A 27979-nucleotide genomic window follows, 5' to 3' on the forward strand; every position below is an offset into this window, starting at 1 on the left:
ATGAAAAACCGTGAGAGTGAAAGGAAGTGGAGAGGGGCCGGTTGTTTAGAGTGAGGAGAGAGAAAATACTATATGAGGTAAAATTATGGGTTTAATGAATTTATACATGTGTTTTCCTTGTGGGTTTAGGAAAAGGTAATTGGGCTTAAATATAGTTTAATGGTGAGTAAAACTAATGTTTGGATCTCTTTACATAACTAGAAGTCATTTTCCTAATTTAAATAGTGTTTGAGTTCCTTAATGCTCTGTTTGGGAATTGGAATTTCAATTCAAATTCTGGATTTGGGTTAATTGTTGTGTTTGGATAATATTAAAATTTGGAATTAGATTTGGCTCAAATCCAAGCCTTTTGAATATAAGCCTAATTGATGGAATTTCAAATCCAATCATCAAACATGGAATTTGAAATGCATAACTTGCCCCAAGCCCCAACCCCCAACCCCCAACCCCCAACCCCCAACCCTTACAACAAAAAGTATCGATATTTTGCCCCTCTTTCTGTCTCCTCACCTCGCAACTATGGCAGTCACCATTAGAGGTGCTTGTTTTTCTTCATCCCACAAATCAAACATTAACTAACAAATTTCGAAGAAAACCAAAATACACGAAATGAACTCATGCGTTTTTAGAGGAAGAAAGAGAAGATATTCAGGTTGAAATTAAAATGTGTTGACTTTGTTTGCTGTTGTTGATAAGTTTTCCATGAAATTCAGAAGTTAGGGTTCACTATTTTAGTTTTCCCAAATATTTCTGGGTGATGTTTTTAAGTCAAACATTGTTGTATTTGTATTATGTAATCAATCAAACGATATCAAATAGTGGAAATCAATTCTTGCCAAATATTATGATGAATTTGAAATGCCACCATTAGAATTCCTTATGTTTGCCAAACATGGTAATCGAATTTGAATGTACGTATTTCAATTTCTAAAATTGAATCCAAGCATTTGAAATCAAATAGTTGATCCCAAACACAACATTATGTTAATTTGAATATCTGATTTTGGTAGAAAGTGAATCACCATAGAGAGATTGTTTGACAAAATTGTGGAGATCTAATCCTCTTCATACATATTAATGGAAAAGCAAAGAGATTTACTTTCAATTTCAATATCACATGGGTTCTCTGCAAAGTAGAGCATAAAATGTCTCTTCAGAGACAGTATCACATTGGTTTTCTGTAAAGTAGCACAGGATCATAGAAATATTTCTTCATAAACAGTATCACATGGATCTCTTAACACATGTATGGACCATTCTTTGGTTCATGATTAACCAAAAAAAAAAAAAATTGTTCAAGACCATGAACTATTTTTTGGTTCATGATTAATAGGGCTAAAAACCGATTTTTTAAAATTGTGAGCCCTAAACCCCTAACCATGGTAATGACCCGATAAAACCCAACGACCCAACTTAACCCGAACTCTATGCTATTGCTACTTGCTAGCGAATAAATCAACCAATTCTTAAACCCTTGGAAAACCCCATTTTTCTCTCATTTGCCTCTCTACTACAAACTACAAAAAGACGCCATTTTTCTGCTTCACCACCTTACTTACTCTCTCATTCTCTCTCCTCTAAAAAGGTGAGTTTCTCTCTTGTGTTTTGTTTTCACCATTTTTTTTTCACTTTCCTATATTGCTGAATTTACTGACTTTTCTTCATTTTAGTTTTGTTATTTCTGGTATATATGTATTATATGTACATACTTTTGATTTGATTGAGGAATTTGTGCTTATACTAAATAGATTGAATTGGGTTTTTTGATTTTTGTTGAATTTAAAGCTATATAAAAAATGGCGCCATTTAATAAGAATTTGAAGAGGAAATCCAGAGAACAACGCCAAAATAAACCTTCAAAAGCTGGTGATACTGCTCCTACTCAGGCCTTACCTCTTCAATCTGATGATGATGTTCCTGATTTTCCCAGAGGTTTAATTTTTTTTGAATTTTAAGTTTCTTGTTTTGTATTAAGTGGTGTAAATCATTAATGTGTTGGTGAATTTGGTCTTAATTGGCTGAGTAATTGGTGGGATTTTGTAGGAGGGGGAAGCAAGTTGAGTCGGGAAGAGAGAGATGAAATTAGGGCTGGAGTCGACGAAGAGTTTGATGCGAAACGGAGAGATACAAAGAAGAAGAAAACAGGTAAGGGTTTTAAAGGGAGTCGGAAATCGAATGACGATGAATTGGGTTCGCTTTTCGGAGAGGGGATTTCGGGGAAGTTGCCTAGGTTTGCTAATAAGATCACTTTGAAGGTATGCCACTATGATATTGTGCTTCCCTTGTATCTTTCTTTTTGTTTGAGCTTTTACTATGGTTTTGCATAAGGATAAATGAGGGGAACAGAAAGATTTTGTTTTATAAAAGATGTAGGAACGACTATGTTTGACTCCGTGTAGATTTTTCTGCTTTGTGTTCCCTTGCTTTTATCTCACTGTCCTTGGTGGGATATAGTCATGTTTTGCAATAAGAATGGTCTTTGTAATCTGTATTGTCGTTTGTTTAGGTTTTTTTGTTTGTTCATCTCTTTGATATTTTAAGATTGGGGCATTGTGTAGACGTGGTAGATGATATGACAGGAAAAAAAAGCTTGTTAGAGTCTTTTACTGCCGATTAAAAAACTTAGTCCTGTCAACCAAAAGTTTACCAAGGAAAATTAGTGAGATGAAACATATAAAGGGTTTTGTAGTAAGCATCAGCGGTTGCTCAAGTGTCTCGGAAATACCTGTGAGGACATACCTGCTTTTGACCATTGTGACGAGGGTAATTTTACCTAAGCCATATTGCTTTCCCAGGAGATGTTATTAGACATACTCTTTCTTTTTACTGGACAACACTAAAATTAAACCCAACAGGACTAGATCATGATGCTCTATCTCAAAAGGAATATTTGCTAATTAATAGCCTCATCCATTATCCATACAACTTATGGATTCATGATTTAGCCATTTTAAATAAATTATACTATTTTTTCAACCTAGAAGAATATAACTACTTCTTCTTTCGATCCTCACATATAATAATCTCAAGTTCCCTGATTTTTTTATGGCTTTATCTGTTACCAATCTACCATTACCATATGCTTCTTTGACTAAAATGAGCAATCTATGTGAATGATCAATTACTTGAAAATTATCTTTGAAATAGAAGTGATGATTTTATTAGGATAACGTAATAGATGCGATAATTATTAATGGAGGGTAATAGAAAAAATAACACTTATGACCTTTCTATTTGAGGTGATGTGACCGTCATATCATACCTAGATACACCTAATGGATACAAGGATTCGCATGTGAGTTAATATCATTTCAAACAATGAGATTACAGTAAGCAATTCTACAGACTTGTTGGGTGGGTGTGCTGAATTATTGTTGTCTTTTTCATTTTGATATAACTATGAAGCAGTCTTGAGTCTTGACTCTTGATTACAGATTGAGGATGATAGTCTTTTGAAAATATAGTGCAAAAAATGTGTAGCTTATAATCACAGTAGGAGATACTTAACTGAGCAATCTCAAGGCTTCATAAAGTCGGGTTTATGATCTCATGTCCTTTTTTAAAGGGAAAATGTTAGGTAAATAAAATAAACAATAGAAAAGTCATGCTTCTATGACCAGTTGTGATATAGCAGCAATTTTTCGAAGGATTATCCTGGGAATATTTTTTCTCTGTTTGGCTTTGAACTAGCTTCTCGAATGTTGAAAGTTAGAGAGGGTTACGCACATATTCTTTAAATAGGCTAAGGTGGGATATTTTTAGCCTATTTGCATATAATTTTGACTGATTTTTTTGGGAAGTTCAAGTCCCATTGTAGGGTAAAACTTTTGTTGGAGGGCCACTTTAGATGATTCATCGTCAAATTAAGTTGCCCATCACCTGATGAAGCCATATCATCTAATGATGTCTATGTACTTTATCACTGCCAACTGCCAATAACCACCTGATTGGTGATTAAGGTCAATAGGGAAAGGTAGATATGCAGCTACCAATGTTGGAATCACTAGATACATATGTGGTTATGTGAATAAAGAAAGGAAGGTCATTGAACACTGTTTTACTTTATGCTTGAGAAGTATTAATTTTCTTGAAAATGCTTTCTGATTTTTTAGTATTGGGTTGTTTTGCCAGCCTCATTTTAATGCATCTTTGGATTTCTTTAGGTTGGTTTGTGTGATGTAACTGGACAACTAACTCTTTTGTATCATTAGTATGTATTTTTTACTGTCTGATGGATCGCCTTATTATTTTGGTTTATATGCTGAATACTTTTAGGTATCGCAAAATATTGAGGTGATTTTGAAATTTGAATATGTAATATTCTTATTTTGGGCACTCATTTAAGTCGACTTCATTTGTACACATACCAGAATCTTTCTCCAGGGATGAAGTTGTGGGGAGTGATTGCAGAAGTTAATGAGAAAGATCTTGCAGTGAGCCTTCCTGGTGGTTTACGCGGATTAGTTCGGGCTAGTGAAGCAGTTGAATCTGCTTTAGCAGATAATATTAAGGTGGCTATTGCAATGATTTTTAAGGCACTGTGAACTTTCATTGACAATCTAGCTGTGACTGATGCTATATCAGCTAATAATCATGTATATGCTCATGTTGAACCTTGACTTCCTTGCTTACCAGGATTTGGAGGGTCATGTCCTCTCTGCACTGTATCATGTGGGCCAGCTAGTATCTTGTGTAGTATTGCAAGTGGATGATGATAAGAAAGAGTCCGGAAAGAGGAGGGTTTGGCTTTCATTACGTCTTTCTCTGTTGCACAAGAGCTACTCTTTGGACGCAGTTCAAGAAGGGATGGTAATAATTTTATTTGTTTGGCGATTTCATAGAATACCTGTTGAATCGTACGTGGTTTTTGTGCTATTAAATTTTCTCGAGGCTCTACTGTTGGCCTTCTTTCGAGGTTGACCTCGATGATATATTCTTTAATATTGGCAGTATTTGACTATTTGGTTGTTCCTTCTGAAGTTTTCAATACTATTGATATGTTAGCTATTCCTTTGTATTTCATGAAAGCTTTCGATACATCTTCAGCAAAACTGAGACAAGGTTGCTTTCTTCTTGCCCTGTTATGTTCAGTATCTTAGTGTATTTTCAATTATAATATAATAAATGTAAGTTCATTATGCTTAATCAATCGGAAAACCCCTTAGTATAGCACTGTGCACTGGTTCTTAGGATATATGGTGATTCTGATGGTTGACTAGTACTCTTTCAGAACATATTAGTACATAACTGACTGTGCAACCCTTTGCTGAAAATCCCCACCATTAGCAGATAGCTCGACTTATTGGACCTGCACATTCTTGCTTGATGCAGTTGTTTCATGATGTTGTTTCGATGACCGCATACCTACATGGAGGTTCTTGTATGCGTGTTCTTGTTCCATTTTATTACCTGTTGTTTTCAGATGTAGATTCCCGTAGTCTGATCCTAATTTATCTGGTTCAGTTATTGATGCCCCTTTGTTGACACATAAGCTAATGATTGTGAGATTTTCAGTTGCCTTTTCTGCACGTGCTACAACTTTCTCCATTCTTTGTGTTTTATGATTAGACTTTTATCATTGTGTAACAGGTCTTGACTGCAAATGTGAAAAGCATTGAAGATCATGGTTACATTCTCAACTTTGGGGTGCCTTCTTTTACTGGTTTTTTGCCAAAGAAAAGCGAGGAAGGTTGGTTTAGTGACATTTATTTTTATACATGTCCTTGAGATTAAGGTATATATTGATATCAGGGTGTACATATATATAGATTTGAAGTATACCACAATGGTGCAAAGTCCTTGGCTCTTGTATTCACTGACCGTTTATAATGGTCTATAATTCTTTTAGTGTTAGGCGTGGATCCGTACGTAGTCTGCTGGATGCTGCTTGTTGGTCCTGTAGGCTTCGTTCCTTCAATTTCAAAGTGTATAGAATCTTTTATTTTTTGACCCCTTTTCAGAGCAAATAGCCAAATGCTTATCCTAGAAAAGCTCCAAAGTTCAGATATCAGTGTACTTCTGTCAACAGTTCATCAAGTGTTTGTACACGTCTTAGTTAAAACTTCTTTATGATTTTTTACGCTAGGATCCAAGAGCTTGGGGTCCCCCACAAAGCAATTTGTTGATAGAACTCGTAAACGGCATTCTTTACCCAAATGCTAGTGAAATATGAACCCAATTTTCTGAAAATGTTTTTCATTGCTCTTTTCTGTTTTTTTTTTTCAATTTTATTCTGCTCCTCTTAGTCCATAAGCTCTTTCCATGGTGGTTTCCTTGTACATTACCACTCTCCTCTTCCATAAATCCACTGGTTATGAGTTACAAATTATAATTAATCATAAAATAACATAAGAAATATCTTAATATCCTCTCAACATGATCAGCTCTCTCTTATAACCTTCCTTTTCCTTTAATGTTCATTTCTGAAAGGATTGATATTTGTACATCTGAATTCAGGGGAAAAGAGGTTGGGAGACACACATGTTGAAAAATTCTGGGCTTTTTCCCCTTCATTAGTGCTTGGAAGTTGCAATGGTAACCTTCATCGATAATGTCGATGAGTGAAAAATTTGGAAAGAGGAAAGAAATTTTTGGGTAAACAAGCTACCATGTATGACCCTTGTGAGAGGTGGGATAAAGATATATTGGGGTAAATGAGAAGAATGGGAGCAGAAGAGAAAAGGAAGTAACTCAGACTAGCAAGAAGCTTAAGAAGGGGGATTTGTACTTCGCTTGTGGAGGAAATCGAAAATCTCGCAGCTTCATGTGAGCCAGAGGATTTAGAAATACCATATTATCTTTGGATATTTTTAAAAATTTGCATACCTAAAGGGAAATAAGGGAAAGCACTGTCTGAGGCATTAGCACATCATTATTAATTTAAGGGGAAACCTCCTTCTACAGATATTCTATTAAGGTTGCTAAAGAACCCGTGAGGAATCTAAGGTCTCTATTTATGCACTGAAGGCAGTTGGTGTCATTTGTGATCATGATGTTTTGCATATGTGCGATGTTCCAGTAGAGGCTTTTTTTATTTTTTCTAATGGTTTAATGAACTCACTTATATGGAAAGTTTAGTAGAGTATGCAAACTTTTACTTCTGAACAGCTTATGATGCTAACATGTTTTGGGAAAATCATAAATTGAGGAATTTAATTTGAGTTCACAACCTATGATCAAGAGTTAAGATCATTACTGCTTTCTGGCTTTCTCTAATACTTTTACATTTCTATTTATAAACAATTTCATGCTCTGCATGCTCCTGCCCTGTATATTTTTTCACATAAAAGCTTCGGGAATGTTTGGCATCGTCTTTTGGATTGATTTTCAGTTCTTTTTGAAAACCACAAACAAAAATATGTATCACAAAAGGTTCATATTATAGGTTGTTCCTTAAAAGAAATGTGTTTTACATCTGCTCTCCAACTCCTGAATAGCTCAGTCTTTTTGCCGATTTTTTTTCCATTCCTTTTATCCTCTAAGCTAATGCTTATTAACTAGATTTAATCGAAGTGAAGGACTTGCCTTGTGGAAAGATCTGATGTGACATTCTAATTTTATATTGCGTCATATATGTATAGACAGTTGTTTTCTCATGAAATCTGGAAAATTCTCTGCAGATGCTATGGAGTTTAAGTTGATTACAGGGCAGCTCGTGCAGGGGGTTGTTAAAAGTATTGATAAAGTTCGTAAAGTAGTTTATCTGTCTTCTGACAGAGATATAGTGTCCAAATGTGTGGTAAGAGCTTGTCATGCTGGTGTTCTAATTTAAAATAGATTTAATATCTTGTGCAAATTTTATCTGACAGTTCCCGTTTTGAATTGTTTGCAGCTGAAGGATCTCAAGGGTATCTCACTTGATCTTCTTGTTCCAGGCATGATGGTTAATGCCCGAATACAGACTACCCTTGAAAACGGGATCATGTTATCATTCCTTACTTATTTCACTGGAACTGTATGTATGATGCATTCTTCATTCTTAATTTCTTGCTGAAAGGATTATCTTTCTCTAAAGCAACATACTTCACTATGTACAGGTTGATAAGTTTCACCTGCAGAATGCATTTCCTGCATCTGACTGGAAAAAGCAGTATGAGAAAAATAAAAAGGTACAACAACTTGGGCCAAGTTAGTCTTTCCCATGCATGAAAAGCATAACTATGCGTGATATAGTGCAAATTTTTCTATATAAGACCAAGTTTGGTGTGGCTTCTTGGCTGTGATATGTAAAAATACGCTTTCAGCATTATCAATAAGTGTGCTCCTAAGCTCTTAAGAATTACAAAGTTGCCTTTGCATGTAAAGATTCGTAAGGGCTTATATTTTAATTGGTTTACTGAACTTTACATGTTCCTTGTATTGCTCGGTGACCACCTTTCCTCTTCTAGGGTTCTAAATCTATTTATTGTGACTATCTACCAACTTTAGAGTGATGTGACCCGTTAGATAACTTTATATCGGTCGAAAATGAATTGTAGAACTGTCTTTAGATAACAAGGGTCACCGTTATTTATGCTATGAACAATGGTGGGGACGGCTTTTGACCAAATTATGACTTGCAATCAACTTGGTTCACCTTTTTCAGGTGTAATTACACTAAAAAAATCACTCCAAGCATGTCGAAGTCATATGGAAAATGGTTCTGAATGATCTGATATTGATCTATCATTCTGAAGTGATGAAATGTTATAAATTCAATCAAAGAAATGAAATTATGACTTCTTAAGGAAGGTAGAAAAAGGAACATAGGGAACAAAGGGAATATATAAACAGAAGATAGCAGGAATTAGGAAATAGAAACAAAAAGCAAGAGGAATTAGGGCAAATATTGAAGTGTTGGCTTGAACTGGCTATTTAATGATCCACAGCATTATCAGCTTATCTGGATTTATCAATTGCTCCCTTAGTGCTTTGTTAGTGGTATCATACGTCTCTGCACAGAGTATAATCACATTGGTCATAGCTTTCTTTGCCCTCAAAGCCGTTTTACAGGTAGCTTTCAATGAGATAGTCCATCCAAGGTTCCATGGTAGTATTGATGTAACTGAATGTGTGCAGATTTTGGAGACTGTTAACTTCTCAAAGATGATAAAATGATATGGATTGGTTTGGTGGATGGACTTTATGTTGATTAACTTAAAATACTTATCGTTGGATATCAGGACTCTGTGATCCTATTTTGTATTCTGAGTTAGATGTTCTGTGATGTAGAAGCCTCTGTTTTATTTGAATACCTTAATATGTTGTTTCCCTGCTTTTTCTTGTGCTCCCCCCCTTTCTTTTTGTGGTATGGTTCAGTCATAAAGAGTTGGGACGGCTAGTTGCAGTAATTGTCTATGCAGTCGTAGATGTGTTGTTGGATGCTGAAGCTATTGTCCACAGTGATGTCAAATATATTTGTTATCGTTGCAAAATCTTTGCAATTGACTCTTCTGAAACTGTTTCTCATGATCTTTGTTGTTCAAGTCTCTTGAAATGTTTACATACTTTCTTCTATGCTCAAGGTGATGATTAAGATTTTTTTATCAATTAAGCATCTTCTATTACACAGGTCAATGCTCGAATTCTCTTTATTGATCCGTCTAGCAGGGCTGTCGGTTTGACAATGAATCCTCATCTACTCCTCAACAAGGCTCCTCCTTTGGTGAGTTTATATTTAGCTACTTTTGAATATTGTAATGCTATAAACTCGAGGTTTATGCAAAACTAAAATGCTTCTTGGTTATTCAGTTTCTGCGAATTTTGCTAGCATTTTAATTCTGTACTTACAAATGGTTCTCTTGGTAAGATGGGAAAAATAAGTACAGTACTTGTAAGTTTATTTTTTTTTGAGGAGAAGAAACTAGTACAAGGACATTGATTGGACTTCCATTATCACTTTCATGGATTCATCACATGAAAGATAGTGAGATTTTTATAGTTTAAATGCACTTTTGGTAGCTATGTTTCTTCTATTTATCTCCATTGATAACAAGTGGAAGAGCCCCATAGATATTCTGATATATTATCTGGCTGAAAACTAAAATCTTCTGTTACTGAAGATTGTCTCTGCATCAATGACCCCCAGTTGCTAAGAACTTGGTAAAACTGACTATGACTGACGTAGCCAATAAAGTCATGTATAGTTGCATAATGATCACGAGTTTCTTCCAGGTGAGTGCAAGCAAAGCCATAGAGTGTTGCGCTTGCCCTTGTGAGTTTTGATGCAGAAAAATTCTCAGCAGCAACAAAATAGACACGTCTTGAGTTTGGTTTAAATCCTCTCTGCTTCCAACTGTCCTTATTTCCCCATCTCCTCGAACTTGTCGTTGTAATAAGTATTTTCAAGAACCTTGTCTCTAACTCGGCCTCAACTTCAACCCTTTCTTTTCTTTGCTCTTTGACTATTCATATTTACTTTGCTATTAGCGGCTAGCCGGTTACCTTGTTCGAGCAAGAGTGAACTCGAATTTATTTTTCGGTGTAGGGGGAGGGCAAGTGTCTGGAATATGGTGTGAGTAGACTTTAATTAGAATTGTTGGGGGGGGGGGGACATCATATTAATGTTGTCTACATTCAACCAAGGGATCTTTGCCAATCATTATGAATACCCATAAGCTATGAACCACTAGCGCATGTTAGACATCAAAGCTTATACTTCCTTTTTTTTTTCTATTGCATCATATGGGATGTCACAGTTGGCAATGGATAATTTTGACCATTAATATCTCTAATTTATAATTTTAAAAAGTTTATATTTTGAAACTTTAAATTGAGGTGTATTCAACATCTTACTTACTAATATTTATATTTTCTATATTAGTGAAAAGACTTAGGTTAAAGCTAGTACATGAATAGTGTAAACGTCAAAATGACGCAATACAAAAAGAACGGAGGAAGTATATGTATGTAATTGAGTGACATGACGCCCATCCACATAGAATAGGTTTGCTTGTGTTTGGTTTTCCTTGATTCTTTTAGTCTGACTTGGACTTGAGTTACTCCAATCTCCAGCCCTATTATAGGGACTTTAAGTCCACTTTCTTTTCGGTGTTTCTTCATATAAAGATAATTGTAAGATACCCAATGAGGTATCCATTCCTATATCAAATTGATGTGTAATGATTGCTCTACTCTCGAAAATGTGGATACTAGATAGTGGAAATCCAAAGATAATGCCATCTTTGATCTTATTACGTTAAACATATACTAGAACTGTGGTTGGTGTCATACATGAGTTTAAATCTGTTCTAAAATAGTATATATTCTTTGTTAAAAAATAGGAAAAATTTTAATTTTTTAAAATTATATAATTATAAAATTTATTAAACAAAAACAACAATAGGTCATAAATTATGAAGTATTATACTCCCCCAGTTCCTATTAGTTCTTCGTATTTGGTATCTTCTTGTTAGATAAAAAAGTCAAAATAGGAAGGACATATAGGAATCGAGGGAGTAGAATCTTATATATGATGAATAAAATTCTCATGAGAAGAGTTATATGAGAACGTGAAAACAGTGAATAGTAATCCATCTTAGTAAAAATTTAATCCTTTTTTGAGGGGAAAAGCACAGCTTATATTAAATCAAGAGCAACCAAAGTAGAAATACTTTGGGGAAAAGAACCAAACCATACAACCTCAGATTGTCTAGAGCAATCCCAACGAGCTAACAGATGGGCTACAGTATTGCCCCCTCGTTTGACATGAGAAAAAGAAAATGACACAAAGTTTAAACATAATCTATTAATGTCACTAAAAATATGAAATAATGGAGCCCCACCTACACATTTGTTCTTCACAGCATTCACTACAAGCAATGCATCACCTTCGAACATCACCCGTTCATAGCCAAAGCGTTGGCATACAGTGCCGCCATTGCTTCCTTATACTAAAATATTGCATGGCAATCCTTTCTCCGGAAAATGAAATCCTTTTTTAAATTGGTCTCGCGAGGGAAAATGGTTACAAATTTGCAAAATTGGATTGAGAGGATTGCTACAAAGTGTTCACACGCTCTTATACTTCCTCCGTTCCATAATAAGTGAAACACTTCTCTGTAAAAGCTCTCACATAAAAGAGAGAAGTGTTTCACTTATTATGGAACGGAGGAAGTATAAGAATTTTTCACAGGAACCCAACCCTATGTACGATTAGCACTTTCAACGACTTTCCAGATTAAAAATTCTTATCTACTACGATCATGTAAATGATTGAAAGATTATATGATGCGAGCAATATTGTATTTTTTTCATATATATCATACTTAGTTTTCCTTAAAAACATAAAGACACTTGGCGTTCCAAAGAGGTGCCAAGTGTTGCTTCCTGGTGAACCTATTTGGCTTCATATACTTTATATAAAGAAGGTTAGATACCTACTATAATCAGATAAGGAGAGGTCAGAATTCAGAAGTAAGCTTTCCTATACAATTGACAAGATATCACTAAACAACACTTGACAGAATTGGCAATTGTTTATCAATTGACCTGCACTCTCAAAAATAGAGGATAGTGAGACAATCATTTTATCTGCTTCAATCCAAATTGAAAAGTTCTCAAGAGTGGCTCTTTCCACTGCTGTAATCATGTAATCAAGATAATAGAAGCTGTTAAAGATGCAATTTTTTTAGGATACCTTTTCATTCTGTATTGGTGCGTTTAATGTAGCCTATATTATGTGGATCAGAGTTTGATGCTTGTTCTGGTAAACTCTTACTGGCGTCTTGTAATTTATTTTATTCTTATTTGCCGTATCTGCTTTTTTAGTCAAATTTAATCTTGTGTACCTAGTGACTAGGTTTTCACTTGTTATAGGTCCGCGTATTTTACTTATTGGATAAGTTCGTAGAAATGCAATTCAAAAATTTTGTACATTTATTTATGTGCAACAATAAGTGCATGATCTTTGCCAAGATTTTGCTTTTTTTTTTTTTGTTATGTCCATTCTCTTTCAATATGAAGTTTGTTTGATGAAGTTGACATTGAAATGCAGCTCATCAAGATAGGTGAAATATATGAACATTCGAAAATCATCAGAGTAGATAAGGATTGGGGTCTTTTGCTTGAGATTCCATCCCCTCAAGCTCCCACTCCGGCGTATGTGACTGTATGTATCTCTTTTACTCTAGTTTTCTGGATGTTATCTGTGTTTAGTGTGGAGGCTAAAAGTGAATCATTTTTTACAGATATCTGATGTGGCTGATGAAGACGGCATTAAGCTTGAGAAAAAGTTTAGGGAAGGAAATGATGTTCGAGTAAGAATACTTGGGTTTAGGCACTTGGATGGGCTTGCTATGGGTGTTATGAAGGTTTGCTTTCAAATGGTTTTTCTATTTACACTTGTTTGGCAACTTGTTGTTCACTGTTTGGTTACTTCTCCCTCCATGGTTATTCCCCCATTTTATGTGACAATTTCTCTTCTGCTAAGAGTTCTTGAATTATATAGCTCAATCTATTTCTAACTTAGATTATGCCCAAATTCCCCTTAAACAATCCTAGAAACATCTATTGAGGTCAAAAACTCACATTTTTCACGTTGCACAACAAACGCATGCTTAGTTTACTTTATGTCTTATGAATTGAGACGTCATAAGATTTAACATTGTCAATTGGAAGGGACAGAGGGAGCATTAGACTTTTAAATAGAAACAATCAACAAACTCAGCAAGCAGAACCTCACATATTATCCTGAACTACTGGGTCTTTATGAGTGAATGGAATAGGAAAATTGCAAAATAGCCAGCTAGAAATGGAATTCAGACGAAGCATGCTATGAACAGTCTGGAACAAGTTACTATTTTTCTGCCTTGAGCTGTTACTAAAGAAACATTTTAGGTACTAGAAATTCACTTCTTAAGGAACAGAAATTTGTCTCCTTTGCTTTTATGTGTATGGAAAAATTCTAATTCATATTCAAATCTGATATCCATACTGAAAAATACTATTGTGTTACCTCAAGGCTTCAAGTTGCTCATGGTTTATGCATTCTTGAAGCAGGTAATGTGCTCAAATCATATGACCTGGCTCTTTTTTGAAATGTGAATCTTATGGTATTGGAATCTTATGTAACTTTTTAGAATGTAGTATAATTTTGATTTTAGTCAACCTTTTTCCTCAATGTGCTATCTGTGAATTAAATTTAGACTAGTGCTTATCTTAAGATAAAATCATTGGGATTAATCTGCCTAAATCCCGACCATTATACTATTTGCTGCTTAGGAAAAATGGTCTAAGTGTGCTTCGGCATTTTTGTCATTTGATGTGCTATATGCCTTGTTTATCTGACATCTAAGAGTAAATTTTAATGTCTCATTGATGACTTAGCTGATTATGTTAACTTGTATCGTGTAAGAATTAGTGAGCTCCTGGTAGAAGTTTGTAAAATGATGGAACTTCCGTGACATGAAGGAAGTCACTTTGGCTGAAAAATTAAGGCTGTAAGAATTTTTTGTAATCACATGTGTTGCTCATCATGATGGTGTAGGTCAAGGTGTGTTCGTGCAAGTTTAAAAACTCAAACGTGAAGGGGAAATTTGTTTATAATGGTTAGTGCAAACTGCAAACACATGTGAGAGTAAAAGTGTGTGACAATAGGTGTGTGGGCTGAGTCTTTATGTTGGTTCGGAATAAAATTAATGTAGATACATTGCTTGGATCTGTTTTAATGATTGCTGCTATACCGCAGAATTCTAATAGTAGAGTCTTAGTTTTAAAAAGCGCGCTCGCGCCTAGGCGCTAGGCGAGTAGAGGCGCTGAGAAAATCGCCTCCTTAGACTCAGGCGAGGCGCATTACGTCAGGCGAGGAGAGGCGCGCTTTCAGCCGTCTCTTTGGGAGGCATGAGGCACAGCGCCTGACCACTTTCAGGATAGAGGCGCAGAAGAGAAAAGGCAAGAGATGGATCTGAGTTGAGAAGTTGCAAAAAGAAACAAAAATTCCTTTCAATTTTAAACTTACTTGGCTTTAATTAACCAATTTCGAGAAAAAGCCCTTTGTTAATGGCATTGAATTTCATCAAATTGAACCCTAATTAAGAATCCTTAATTTGGAGAAAACCCTGATTCATGGTTTGGTGGGAATTGATGGTCTTCCACTCCCTGGAGATAACAGAGGAAGCTGGTGGGCCGTCTACCATGAATTCCGGCACCACTTCTCCGGTATCTCGCCGGCGCGCAACCTTCAAATATGTTTTTATCTTTCTTCGATCTTCTTTCTTTTTCTCTTTCTCTTTCTTTCTTTCTTTCTGTTCTTTTTTTTTGAAGGGACTTCGATCTTCTCTTTCTACAGCTGTAGAAGGGACCCACTTCCCTTTTTTTTAAAAAAAATAGTGACTGCAAGAAGTCACGTGCCCTTATCTCTTATTTCCTTCTCTCCTTTTGTTTTTCTGTTCTGCACTTCTGCTTCTGTTTTTCTTGATAAAGCTCCCATCCTGGTTCCTCTTAAAATATAAGTACACAGTTATTTTAGTTATAGTAGCTGACAACGAGTAGGCAGGGCATATAATATTTAATTATAGCAGCTTATATTTTTAATAAATTATTATGTTGTTTTAAGCAAAAAATAATGTTATACATTGATTTTAAAGGTTTTTGGTACCAAATGTGCGCCTCGCCTACAGGATGCCCGTGCCTTCGCCTTGCGCCTAGTGCCTTTTAAAACTAAGAGTGAAGTTTCATCTCTGGAGAATGGGGTCGTGGTTTTTTCCTTCTGTTGTGGAGAAGTTTTTTCCTTCTGTTGTGGAGAAGTTTTTTCCTTCTATTGTTGGAGAAGTTTTTCTGTAAACAATGTTGTGTTGCATACTTGCATATGTTGTTGCTTATGACACATGAGTACTTTGTTCTTGTCTGCTATTGTGTGTACTATCATTTCTTTCCTAACAATACTGTTATGTATTCTTGATTAAGTTGCTCCATTTTCCTTCCTTTGATCAGGCTAGTGCTTTTGAAGGTGCGGTCTTTACTCATGCAGATGTTAAGCCTGGGATGATAGTGAAGGCTAAAGTCATTGCTGTGAAGAGCCAAGATGCTATTGTGCAATTTCACAGTGGTGTCAAGGCCTCTTGCCCCCTACGACATATGTCTGAATTTGAGATCGAGAAGCCTCGTAAAAAGTTTAAGGTTGAATATCTTTTCGCTTAATGGTTGCATTAATCCTATGAACAGTTGTAATGCTTAGAGTACTGAGGGAATGTTGCTTATCAATCTACTGTCTGTCCTATGTCCCTGCTTTTCTAATTAAATACTAGTACAGTATACTTCATAGTCCCCCTAATTATATCACAGACCGATGTTAGTCTTATAGAGCTTAGGGGGTACGGATTTTTGGTGCCTTAATACTTTTAGTTATGTATGCTTTCTGTACCTTAGACCTGTAGGGAACACAGAGGTGAGAGCCTTAGTTTCTCCCATTCTGGGGGTGGCATCTTTTTTTGAAGAGGTGGTATGCCATTATGGAGATCAGTTGGGGTTGCTTGTGGTCTCTAGTGGAGCTTTGTAAGTGTGATTGGTTAATAAGGATAAAAGGATGTCTTCTTGCCTAGCTGTCTTTCAGATGTTTTGGATGGAAAGAAAAAACCAAATTCTTCCAAGGCAGAATTTTTAGTTGGAACTCCGCATTGGAGACTTTTCTGTGGAGAGTATCCCAGCTTAGCTTTATATGAAATGTCATAGTATAGTGGACTCTTGGTTTGCTTAATGATATGTATAACCTTCGAATAATTTCCAATAGTATCTTGTTTAAGGATATATGGTTTGCTTTTCTAGGGTACTTTTACTACTTTAGGCACTATCTTTATACGTTAGATATGGATAGCTTGGAAAATAAGCTAGAGAGTTAATTAGGGGAGAAATTCTAATAGAGAAGATCAGGGGGAGGGAGGGCATGCTAAACTTATAGGGGAGTTTTTTGGTTTCATTTTGGGAGAGAAACAAGCTTCTCGAAAGCTTGTATCTTTCTATATTTTTGCTGCTTTCGAGTTATTAATCAATCAAACTTCATCTTCCTCCCTTAAGTTCCATAATTCCTTGCTTTTGATCTTTTCAGGCTAAGTCATTGATGATTGTGTTCTGCAGGTTGGTGCGGAGTTGATCTTTCGTGTTCTTGGTTGCAAGTCAAAGAGGATAACTGTTACGCATAAGAAAACACTTGTGAGTGCCTTTTTCTGTTTTGTACGTCTTATTTATTTATTACTCCCTCCATGTTCTCTTAATAATTACTTCACTTTTGGGGAAAACCAATGAGGAAGTACAAAAGTGAGAGAGAAACTGAAAAGGTGGAGAGAAAAATGGAAAAGTGTGAGAGATAAACTAAAAAGGTGAAGAGAGAAATTTTATGGTGATATTAAATGCATCACATGGGTGGTAAAAGAGGAGAAAGTAGATGGGCTATGTTATGAGAAGTAGAAAAAAAACAGTGTGTAGATTAAAAGAAACGGATCGAAAGGGAAAGCATGTAGATGAAAAGTGAACAGAGGTAGTATAAGTTTTATGGCATATTATTGACATATCACAGACCATACGGCCTAAAAGTTTACAAGAGTGGGCAATACTTCTAGGAAGGACCCTCACCCTCCTTAAGAGAACTCACTATACAGGCCACAGATTGGCTAGATTAACAATTTGGACTTTTAGTCAAAATTGATGGCATTGAACCATTAAGCTCGCACCATTGCTGACCATTGTACTTCTTGATTATTTTATTTCCAATGACTTGATTGGCCTGTGTTTTGAGGAAGTACTTTCTTTGACGAAAAATTAAGCTTAAAAGTTTTAGTCATAAGTTGTAAATTGGACTCATGCTTATCATCCCCATTGCCATAGATGATAGATTAATTTTGGGAAAAGTCCTGCATTTTTATTTCTTTGGTTTTTTTTTTGTTCTTTTTCTTCGGATGGGGTTGAGGTTGTAGCTTATAAATTTGGTTTACTTATGTGGAGATCTGCTTCTAAAAAAAAAATCCCTTGCAGTTCCGAACAACAGATCCACTTTTAGTTAAAAAAATGGTCATTTCTTTCAAAGTATATGCATATAGAAGTTTGGGATACAATCTTTGGTTCTCCTTTTCTCTTCTTCTTTTTTATCTTTTTTGTCAGCCGAATTGCCAGATTGGTACCAAAAAAGAGGGAGCTTGACAGTTTGGTATAAAAAAAGGACACTGGTGACGTGGTATTAAAAATAGGGGCACGATGAAAAATTGGTATTAAAAATAGCTTGGCATCATATTTACCTAAATTTTTGCTGGATTTAACTTTTTGTTGGATTTAACTCAAACTCGTACTTGAATAATCAAAAACTAGTTTAAACCTCATTTCACTTTGTTTTTCCTCTCTTTCTCCTTTTAAAGGACATAATAACAATAACTATAATGATAATGCGTATTAAGGAAGAACAATAATAAAGGTTTTAAGGTACAAAAATGGTCAAAAGATGATGTCTATAGTAACTTATATTAATTACATTTGATTTTATGTTGAATTTGGATGGAAAAAAATAATCTGGTGAAAATTTAGGCTTATATGACACCAGAGTTGTTCTTTTATACCAATTTGTCAAAGTGCCTTTAATTTTTATGCCAATATGTCGCCGGTGGCCTTTTTTATACTCATTTGGCAAAGAGCCGACTTTTTTATACCAATTTTGTATCCTAGTCCTTTTTTGACCTATACTTCATCCGTTTCTTAATAGATGCATCATATTGGTTTGTGAACTATATAGAAACTAAGTTTGACCATTTATAATTACTAATATTTAAAGATAAATGTCACTATTTTAATCATTATTGGGCTAAGGATCGCTTACCCTACATATATATGTCAGCTTCTGTCTTTAGTTTCCCTAAAAAATAAACACTTGTCTTTAATTTTGTGTTTTCTCTTGCATCTCCTATCCCTTAGCTTACGTGAAGCTTGGCTTCTTTCAGGTGAAATCAAAACTCAGCATTCTGAGCTCTTATGCTGATGCAACTGAAGGGTTAGTAACCCATGGGTGGATTATGAAGATTGACAACCGTGGATGCACTGTCCGATTTTACAATGGAGTTCAAGGATTTGCCCCCAGGTTTCATCTTCATTTCTTTTGTTTAATTGTATAGTTCATTCCAGAATTTAATTCCACAGTTCAACTCCTCGAAAAGAAAAACCGGTGACTGTGCTTGGTTCTGAAAGCTGCTTCTATGAGACTCTTTTGCTATTTATGTCAATATACCTGACTTCATTATCTTTATTCACTTTGTTGTGCCTTTTCCAGAATTAAGAGGTTGGTTGTGCACAGATGTATTTAATCTAATGAACTTATAAATAATTTAATCTTTATTAAACCTGGAAGACCTTAGCTCTAATTGCAGGAAATATCCAAAATACCCTTTACGTGGTCAGGTTCAGTACTTCTGTAATTTATTTTGTTGGTTTGGCGGTCTGCACTGAATTTTCTTAGTGCCTTTTTCCTTTTGAGTTGGGTCCCCCCCCCCCCCCCCCCCCCCCGTTTTTTTTTTTTTTTACCTTACTGTGGCTCTATAAGAACAACTCCTTGTTTAGTCAGTTAGAGAGATTTACTTTGTAGAATCAAATTTCCCCAATCTTGAACTGAGATGGTAAATATTACTTCCTCCGTTTCTCAATAAGTGCAACACTTCTTGTTTCAATGCATTATTTTAACCATTAATATCTTCAATTATCAATAAGTAAAAATTATAAAAAGTTGATATTAAAAAAATTCACATTCAGACGAATCTAACAAGATCCCACATGACTATGTTTTTACTAAAATGTAAATCACCAAAGGTAATTAAAGTTTAAACTGTAAATAGTAAACACTATGCAAATGTTGCACTTATTTAGAAACGGAGGAAGTATATGTTTTTGTTTAGCTTAGTATTGTTTTCTGTCGTGTTTAGGATCTTTTAAAGCAGTCAGGACAACAAACCATGGCTAAAATGCTGGATACAATTAACAAAATCTCTGCCCTCACTTCAACTCATTGATGTGGATCCAGCTGATATATATTTAGTTTCTGCCATCTCGTAATTCAATTTCCTTTGAGCATAGTGTTTCTCGTCTCTCAGATGTTAATTATCCTTAATTCCATTGCCTTTGATCTGATTGACAATGTTTCATTGATTGTATTTTCTCCTACTTTTTTAATGTTGATATTATACCTTTTTCTTGAACCAGTTTGCTGACTGTGCTACTTTTTGTTCTTGCTTCAATTCCCTAAACAGTATTTAATATTGGTTCTTGCAACAGATCTGAGCTTGGTTTAGAGCCAGGATGTGACACAAGCTCAAGATACCATGTTGATCAAGTAGTAAAATGCAGAGTAACAAGTGTTTCACATGGTATCAATCTTAGTTTCATTATTTCACCAACAAAGCTTTCTGAGGATGACATGGTCAAGTTGGGTAGTGTGGTATCTGGAGTGGTTGAGCTTGTCATGCCAGATGTCGTATTCTTACATGTAAATGTAAAAGGAAACATGAAGGGTACAATTTATACTGAACATTTGGCTGACCACCAGGCACAATCTGCTCAGATGAAGTCGGTCTTGAAGCCTGGCCATGAACTTTCTGAGCTGCTGGTTCTAGATATTGAAGGAAACAATTTAATACTTAGTGCAAAATATTCTCTCATTCATGCTGTACCACAGCTTCCTGCTGATATTACACAGGTTACTTTGAACTCGGTGATCAATGGTTATGTATGTAATTTGATTGAAAATGGATGTTTTGTTCGCTTTCTTGGGCGTTTGACCGGCTTCTCTCCGAGGAAAAAGGCACTAGATGACAGGAACACTAATCTTTCTGATATATTTTTCGTTGGACAATCTGTGCGCTGCAATATTGCTGAAATTAACAATGAAAGTGGTCGCTTAACATTGTCACTAAGGCAGTCCAGTTGCTCATCTACTGATGCTTCCTTCCTCCAATCATATTTTCTAACAGAGGAGAAGATTGCTGAGCTTCATATGTCGGATTTAAGAAGCTCCAAGTTTAGCTGGCCCGAAAATTTGAATATAGGATGTGTAGTTGAGGGTAGAATTAGTGAGGCAAAGGAATTTGGGGTTGTTATCAGCTTTGAGAAATATACTGATGTTTTTGGTTTCATCACACAGTATCAGCTGCGTGGAAAGACTCCTGAATCTGGCTCCACTGTTCGAGCTGTTATTCTTGATGTTGCTAAGTCAGAGCGCCTAGTTGACCTATCTTTGAGGCCAGAATTTGTTGAGAAGTCTGAAGGGGATGCTAGTAAATCCACAATATCTAAGAAGAAAAGAAAAAGAGAACTGAAAGAACTTAAAGTGCATGAAACAGTAACTGCTGTAGTTGAAATAGTTAAAGAGGGTTACTTGGTAGTTTCGTTACCAGAGCATAATTTTACTATAGGATATGCAGCAGCAACTGATTACAATTTGCAAAGGTTACAACGGAAGCAGTTCTCCAGTGGTCAAAGAGTTGTTGCAACTATCATGGCACTTCCAAGTGATTCAACAGCGGGCAGGTTGCTTTTGCTCCTTGAATCTTCTAACCAGGTTGTGGAGACGTCAAGCTCAAAGAAGGCAAAGAAGAAATCTGAATATGATATTGGCTCTCAGGTCCATGCAGAGATTACAGATATTAAACCTCTTGAGCTACGTTTAAAGTTTGGGATTGGGTATCGTGGGAGAGTTCACATTACAGAGGTACATGATGAGAATGTTGTTGAAGATCCCTTCTCAGTATACAAAGTGGGGCAGACATTGACTGCTAGGATTGTTGCAAATTGTGTGAAGCCAGAGAACACTAAGAAAGGCAGCCTGTGGGAACTGTCTATCAAACCATCGACGGTATCAGGTGAGTGCCATTTGTCACTATTGTGATTGAACTAACTTTATAATCAATGAATTGAACAATAACTCGATTAATAATGGTGAAGAGGATTACAATTCCCAGATACGAGGAAGTTTGGAACTCTTATCACACATTGTAGCAACTAGACAAATGTAGTTTGTATTTGAACTCTCTTTTGCTGCATGCAAAATCTATGACTTTGTGTTTTTTCCACTGCATAAGTGTTTGGAATTTGGAAAGGTATTTTTCTTATATTGACAACCCTACTTAGCTTAGTAAAATGAAAAACCAACTATTTTGCCTTAGTTGCTGTAGTCTGACATTGATGCTACATGTAGCTCAGATTGAAATACTGAAATAGACTTCTTTAGCTGTTGTGATTATTCTCTTTTATGATCATATTTGAGTAGAGCACCAAGTAATTTTCTTTAGTTTTAAAATGCCTACATATTGTTATCACTTGTTTAGCTGATTGTTTGTTGCTTTATTGCCAATACGGCATTAACTGCTCCTGTTTGAAAATTATTGCATGTAAAAAGGATATGACTTATGAGGTTTTAACAAATGCAATCAATATGGCATTTTATTAGTCAGTTCCACCTCTGAACTTTTTGTTGTTAATAAATTGGACATAACAAATCGTTATTTCTTTTTCTGCTCCTTTTTCATTGACATGTATTACTTTGGCATGCAAATGATGATAGCTAATTAATGTGGACCAACAACATGCTGTCTTGAAGGAATGAATGTCATAAGAATTTTGGTGCAAAGTAGAGTTAGGAAGAACAGATCAGATGATCATGATATTCTTCCATCATTTTCACTGACTTAAGTTTGTTTCATGTGGTTAAAGAATTCACTGAGTCAAGGTTGCTTCATGTGTTTTAAGAACTTACTTTCTACCTTACCGCTACTTCCGCTCGTCCTAAGGTTTATCTTAAAATTGTGTTCAGGTTCCAGTCTGACTAAAGATGTGCAAATAGCTGAGGCATTCGACTTTTCGGTAGGACAGCACATCAGTGGTTATGTCTACAAAGTAGATAAAGAGTGGGTCTGGTTAGCAGTCTCTCGGCAAGTGAAGGCTAAGCTTTTCATTCTCGACAGTGCATGTGAACCTGGCGATTTGGAGAACTTTCAGAAGCGTTTCCGGGTGGGAGCTACTCTCTCTGGATACATCTTGAGCATGAATAGAGAGAAAATGTCCTTGCGTTTAGTTATGCACCCATTTTCTGCCACCTCCAATGGATTATTTGGTGGACTGAAGAACTGTTATACTTCAGATGAGAAGGAAGTGCATCATCTTCAGAGTGGAGGTGTTCGTGGTGGTAGAGTGTGGAGGATTCTTCCGGGTGTTGGGGGAATGCTTGTGCAGGTAGGACCTTACCTGTATGGTAAAGTTCACTACACTGAGCTTACTGACAGCTGGGTTTCTGATCCCTTATCTGGCTATCATGAGGGTCAATTCGTTAAGTGCAAAATCCTCGATGTCAACAACTCAGCTAATGGAAATGTCCATATTGACTTATCATTGCGCTCCTTTGAGGATGCTGTTATTGGAGACACTCGTAGCAGTCGTATTCAAAAGATTGAAGACCTTGAGCTTGATATGGTGGTGAATGGTTATGTTAAGAGTATTACTCCCAAGGGATGCTTCATTCTTCTTTCCAGGCACATTGATGCAAAAATCAAGCTTTCCAACTTGTCTGATGGGTATGTTGAAGACCCTATGAAGGAATTTCCAGTTGGTAAACTTGTTAAGGGGAAAGTCCTCTCTGTCGAACCTTTATCGGGACGTGTTGAAGTTACTCTGAAGGTGGATAGTAAGAGTAGCAGATCTGAGTTGAGTGATTTAGGTTGTCTAAGTGTTGGTGATGTTGTAAAAGGTAGCATTAAACGAGTCGTACCTTTTGGTCTCTTTATTGTGATTGATAACACAAACTTGAATGGATTATGCCATGTGTCAGAGATTTCTGATGACCATGTTGACAATCTTGATGACCATTTCAGACCAGGGGGAAGAGTTACTGCAAAAGTTTTGAAAGTGGATACTGAAAAACACAGAATATCACTTGGAATGAAGTCTTCATATTTTGAGGATGAGCTTGGTAATAATCATGGAATGATGGAGGTTGATTCAGTTGACGATCCTACAATTGTGGCTCAAGCGAAGGCTGACATGCCTCAAATTACACATTCAGATTTCTTATTTGAACATGAAGAGGGATCAGCTCTTGTCCAAGTGGAATCAAGGGCTTCTGTGCCTCCTCTGGAGGTTACTCTTGATGATAATGAGGATGACGAAGTGTTTGCTCTACCTGACAAGAAGGAAATAATTGTTAATGGTTCCAGTGCCATTGATGAGAAGAACAAGAGGCAGGCTAAGAAAAAGGCCAAGGAAGAGAAGGAACAAGAAATCATGGCTGCTGAACAACGTTTGCTTGAGAGAGATATTCCGAGAACTACCGATGAGTTCGAGAAAGTAGTTAGAAGCTCCCCCAACAGCAGCTTCGTCTGGATAAAATACATGCAGTTTATGCTTTCTATGGCCGATGTCGAGGGAGCCCGATCAGTAGCTGAAAGGTGATATAGTCTCTGATTACCATGGCAAACTATTACTAATTAATAGATCATGACTGAAACAGAATGACACTCTAAAATCCAGCAAGTGACACTTATGGTGGTGGTGGTGGGTTAGGGGTCAGTTTGATGGGGGGGGGGGGGGAGGGAGGGTGTGATCAAGGATGGCCAATGGTGGTTAAGGTGCACAGGAATGTGGGAATTCAAAACCTTGTTTGGGGGGGGGGGGGATTTGGTGTAGAATTGGGGTAAAGTGAAACTGAAAAATGGGTAAGGGAAAGCAAAAATTCATCAACCAAACAACATTTGAGGGTAAATAAAATTTCCATTCCCTTTCCCTATCCCGAAACCATCCAATCCAAATGCCCCCAAATTATCTTGCTTTACGTAGAGGGATCCTGCCATTTTATTTTGATTGTGATAAGATTGCAGAACACTGCATCATTTTTTGTGCATTTGATGTGAGAAAAATGATCATCAGGCTCCCGGTGGAAAAATGCATTAGCAATTTGTTTTCATTTATTCATTACATGCTCTGTGAATTCTGAAACCCCATCTGTTTCATGTTTGAAGGGCCTTGAAAACAATCAACATCACTTGTGACAATGAGAAGCTGAACGTATGGGTAGCATACCTTAATTTGGAAAATCAGTATGGGAATCCCTCTGAGGTGTGTATGTGCATAAATCATTCTATATATACAATTCTTTTTTCCCTTGATTTTTTTAATTTTATATTTCGGCTGCTCTGGTCTATCAGGAGGCGGTAGCAAAACTATTTCAGAGAGCACTGCAGTACTGCGATCACCTAAAGTTGCATTTGGAGCTATTAGGATTGTATGAAAGGACAGAACAGCATAAATTGGCTGACGAGCTTCTTGACAAAATGGTTAAAAAGTTCAAACAGTCATGCGAGGTACTTTTTGAACTTCTCTGCTTGCATTGTTTCAAGGAGATATTCAAGTCCTAGTGTCTGAATTTATGATAAACTTAGGTATGGCTGAGGAGAATCCAGTGGCTATTAAAGCAAAAGCCTGATGAAGTTGATAAGATGATGAATCGTGCTCTTTTATCACTCCCTAAGCATGAAGTTGTACAGTTTCTTTCACAAGTGGCTATCCTTGAGTTTAAAAATGGGGTTCCAGATAAAGGGCGGTCAATATTTGAGAAAATGTTGCGTGAATACCCGAAGAGGAGGGACCTGTGGAGTGTTTATCTTGATCAGGTTATTTTTTGTTTATTCTGGTTCTATATCATACTCTTTCACTCTTTTGGGAAGGTAGACTTACCGTTTTTCATCTCCCTTGTATAGGAAATTCGATTGGGTGATGTTGACTTTATCCGTGCGTTGTTTGAGAGAGCAACTAGTATGAGTGTTCCAGCAAAAAAGATGAAGGTTTTTAACTTTTTCTTTGTTGACTATCCATCCTTGTACTTTGTGTGATCTTTTCTCATAATTTTCTAATCTCCCATCTGCCATTGCAGTTCTTGTTCAAGAAATATCTCAATTTTGAAAAGTCACTTGGTGATGAGAAGCGGATTCAGTATGTCATTCAGAAGGCCAGAGAGTACGTAGAAACAGCTGCGGCATGAGATGGACTGATTTTGTTGTTTCCCTTCACCTTCCTTTCTCGGTTTCTCCCATTGGTTCGTTCACCAGAATGAAGACAACTGATACGAGGCATTAAGTGCTCACCATTGGTATCATCGGAAACTGGGTTGAGATCACTCAGTCCGATTGGTACAGTGGTGAGGGAAGGATCCATCCAAGCTGCAATAGACATCCCCCTTCTTTTCCATGAAGTTTGTCTGGATTTGGGGAAAATACGGGCCGCTTCGGAGAGCTCTATACCAAGACATTGGTGAGTAGGCTCTTGATTTAGGCTTATAATTATGTATGTTGGTATGAAGAGGTATAAATTTTGGATTGTTACTATAGGGTAAAAGCCTATTATTTCTTTATAGGATGGATAGAAGTTACTTTCACCCGATGAGCTTGTAAAATGTGTTTTTTTGGGAGTGTAGTATTCACTTCTGGATTGTGAAAATCATCACTCCGAGGATGCCGCGAGTTCAAATACATCAAATACCAAGTACATGTAATTTGCCAAAAAATTATTTATATTTGTGTCCTTGTATATTATGGAATTTTATTTTGGAATTATACTTATCGAATGGAAACTTAATCTTATGCTGATATTTTTTATAATAAAAAATTACTCCCTCCGTTTCATAATATAATGCTTGTTTCTCTCTCTGAGGTCAAACTTTAAAATTTTTTGACGAAATATTCTCATTTGTATATATAAAAAAAACATATTCATGTGAGATCTTGTTAGAATCGTCTTAATGTGTAGTTTCATAATATCAATTTTTATAATTTTTCGTCAATTAAGAATTGAAGATATCAATCGATCAAATGCTTATCTTGTTGACCTTGTAAAACAGACACAAGCATTATATTATGGGGCGGAGGGGATAATAAATAAAGAGCATTAAAAGAAAAGAATTGTGTCAGAAATTTTGTATATAATGTTGATGCTCTTAGAAGCATAAATTTTCTAATATAAAAGGATATAGAATTTTAATTTGAAAGGATATAGAATTTAGATCGATACATTTTGTCTTTTTATGAAATAATATGTGGCTTAGAAATTATTTTTTTAAGTGAAATATATAGCTCATACAAAAGAATTTATTTATTTCTTGATAATATGACCGTAAATTCCAGTAAGTTAAGTTCTTGATCATTAAGAGCTATCCAAGTTCACTTCATATAAGTTAATTCTAGATTCAACAAGTTTTCAAAAGAGTTCAAGACTAAGGGACTGTTCTCTTCGGCATAAAATAGCTGAACTGAATTGAACTGAACTGAATTGAACTGAACTGGACTGAACTGAACTGAACTGAACTTAAATGAATAGTGATATGTGAGAGTAAAAGTATTGTCAAGAGCTAAACTGAACTGAACTGAACTTGTCTGAACTGAACTGAATTGATCTAACTGAACTGAATTGAACTGAACTGAACTGAACTGAACTGAAAATAAGCTGGGGAGAACAGGCCCTAATAAGCTCAAATGAATATAAATTAGGCTAATAAAACACATCCTCTGTACAAAGTTTTCATACAAGAAAGTACCAATACAGATTAAATCTATAAATACTATCTTACATGCATTTGTACTAAACTTTGAGATGGTTTGGTTTAATTTAAAAAGCACACTAAAGAAGTATAATTGTGTTCATAATCGGGCACCCCAATATTTCGGGTACATGCATATCCGAGTAGTTAAAAATTGGGGCCGTGTCCCGATCTGGAAAATAGGGCACCCAATTTTTAGGAATAATAACACTTATGATAAATCAAAACTATAGCTTTTTTCTATATTGTGCCTGTTAATTTTATTGTAACTCAACTTCTAAAAATATCTATATAATACTCTCTCTATTTTATTTTATTGCTACAGTTTCATTTAGGAAATCAAACTACCAATTTTGACCAATTGTTGTGATTTTCTTATAAGTAAAAATATAATCATGCGTGGTCTTATTAGTTTCGTCTCAGTGTGTAGATTCATAATATCAAAAATTTACAATTTTACTT

General features: G+C 35.9%; 1 protein-coding gene across 1 annotated transcript; it reads left to right on the forward strand.

The window, feature by feature from the left end:
* The first annotated feature begins 1426 nt into the window (after window positions 1–1426).
* On the forward strand, window positions 1427–26537 carry LOC104908857 (rRNA biogenesis protein RRP5). The gene is made up of 22 exons (XM_010698022.4): window positions 1427–1585; window positions 1786–1932; window positions 2044–2255; window positions 4371–4511; window positions 4636–4809; window positions 5590–5689; window positions 7620–7738; window positions 7832–7954; window positions 8037–8108; window positions 9551–9643; window positions 12974–13087; window positions 13167–13289; window positions 15910–16095; window positions 17050–17124; window positions 18897–19033; window positions 20218–21800; window positions 22751–24377; window positions 24948–25044; window positions 25134–25289; window positions 25368–25598; window positions 25686–25769; window positions 25859–26537. The coding sequence occupies exons 2-22, from the start codon at window positions 1797–1799 to the stop codon at window positions 25964–25966; spliced, it is 5691 nt and encodes a 1896-aa protein (XP_010696324.1). The 5' UTR covers window positions 1427–1585; window positions 1786–1796; the 3' UTR covers window positions 25967–26537.
* Window positions 26538–27979: the final 1442 nt, after the last annotated feature.

This window comes from Beta vulgaris, chromosome 7 (genome assembly GCF_026745355.1).
Source record: "Beta vulgaris subsp. vulgaris cultivar EL10 chromosome 7, EL10.2, whole genome shotgun sequence".
NCBI lineage: Eukaryota > Viridiplantae > Streptophyta > Magnoliopsida > Caryophyllales > Amaranthaceae > Beta > Beta vulgaris.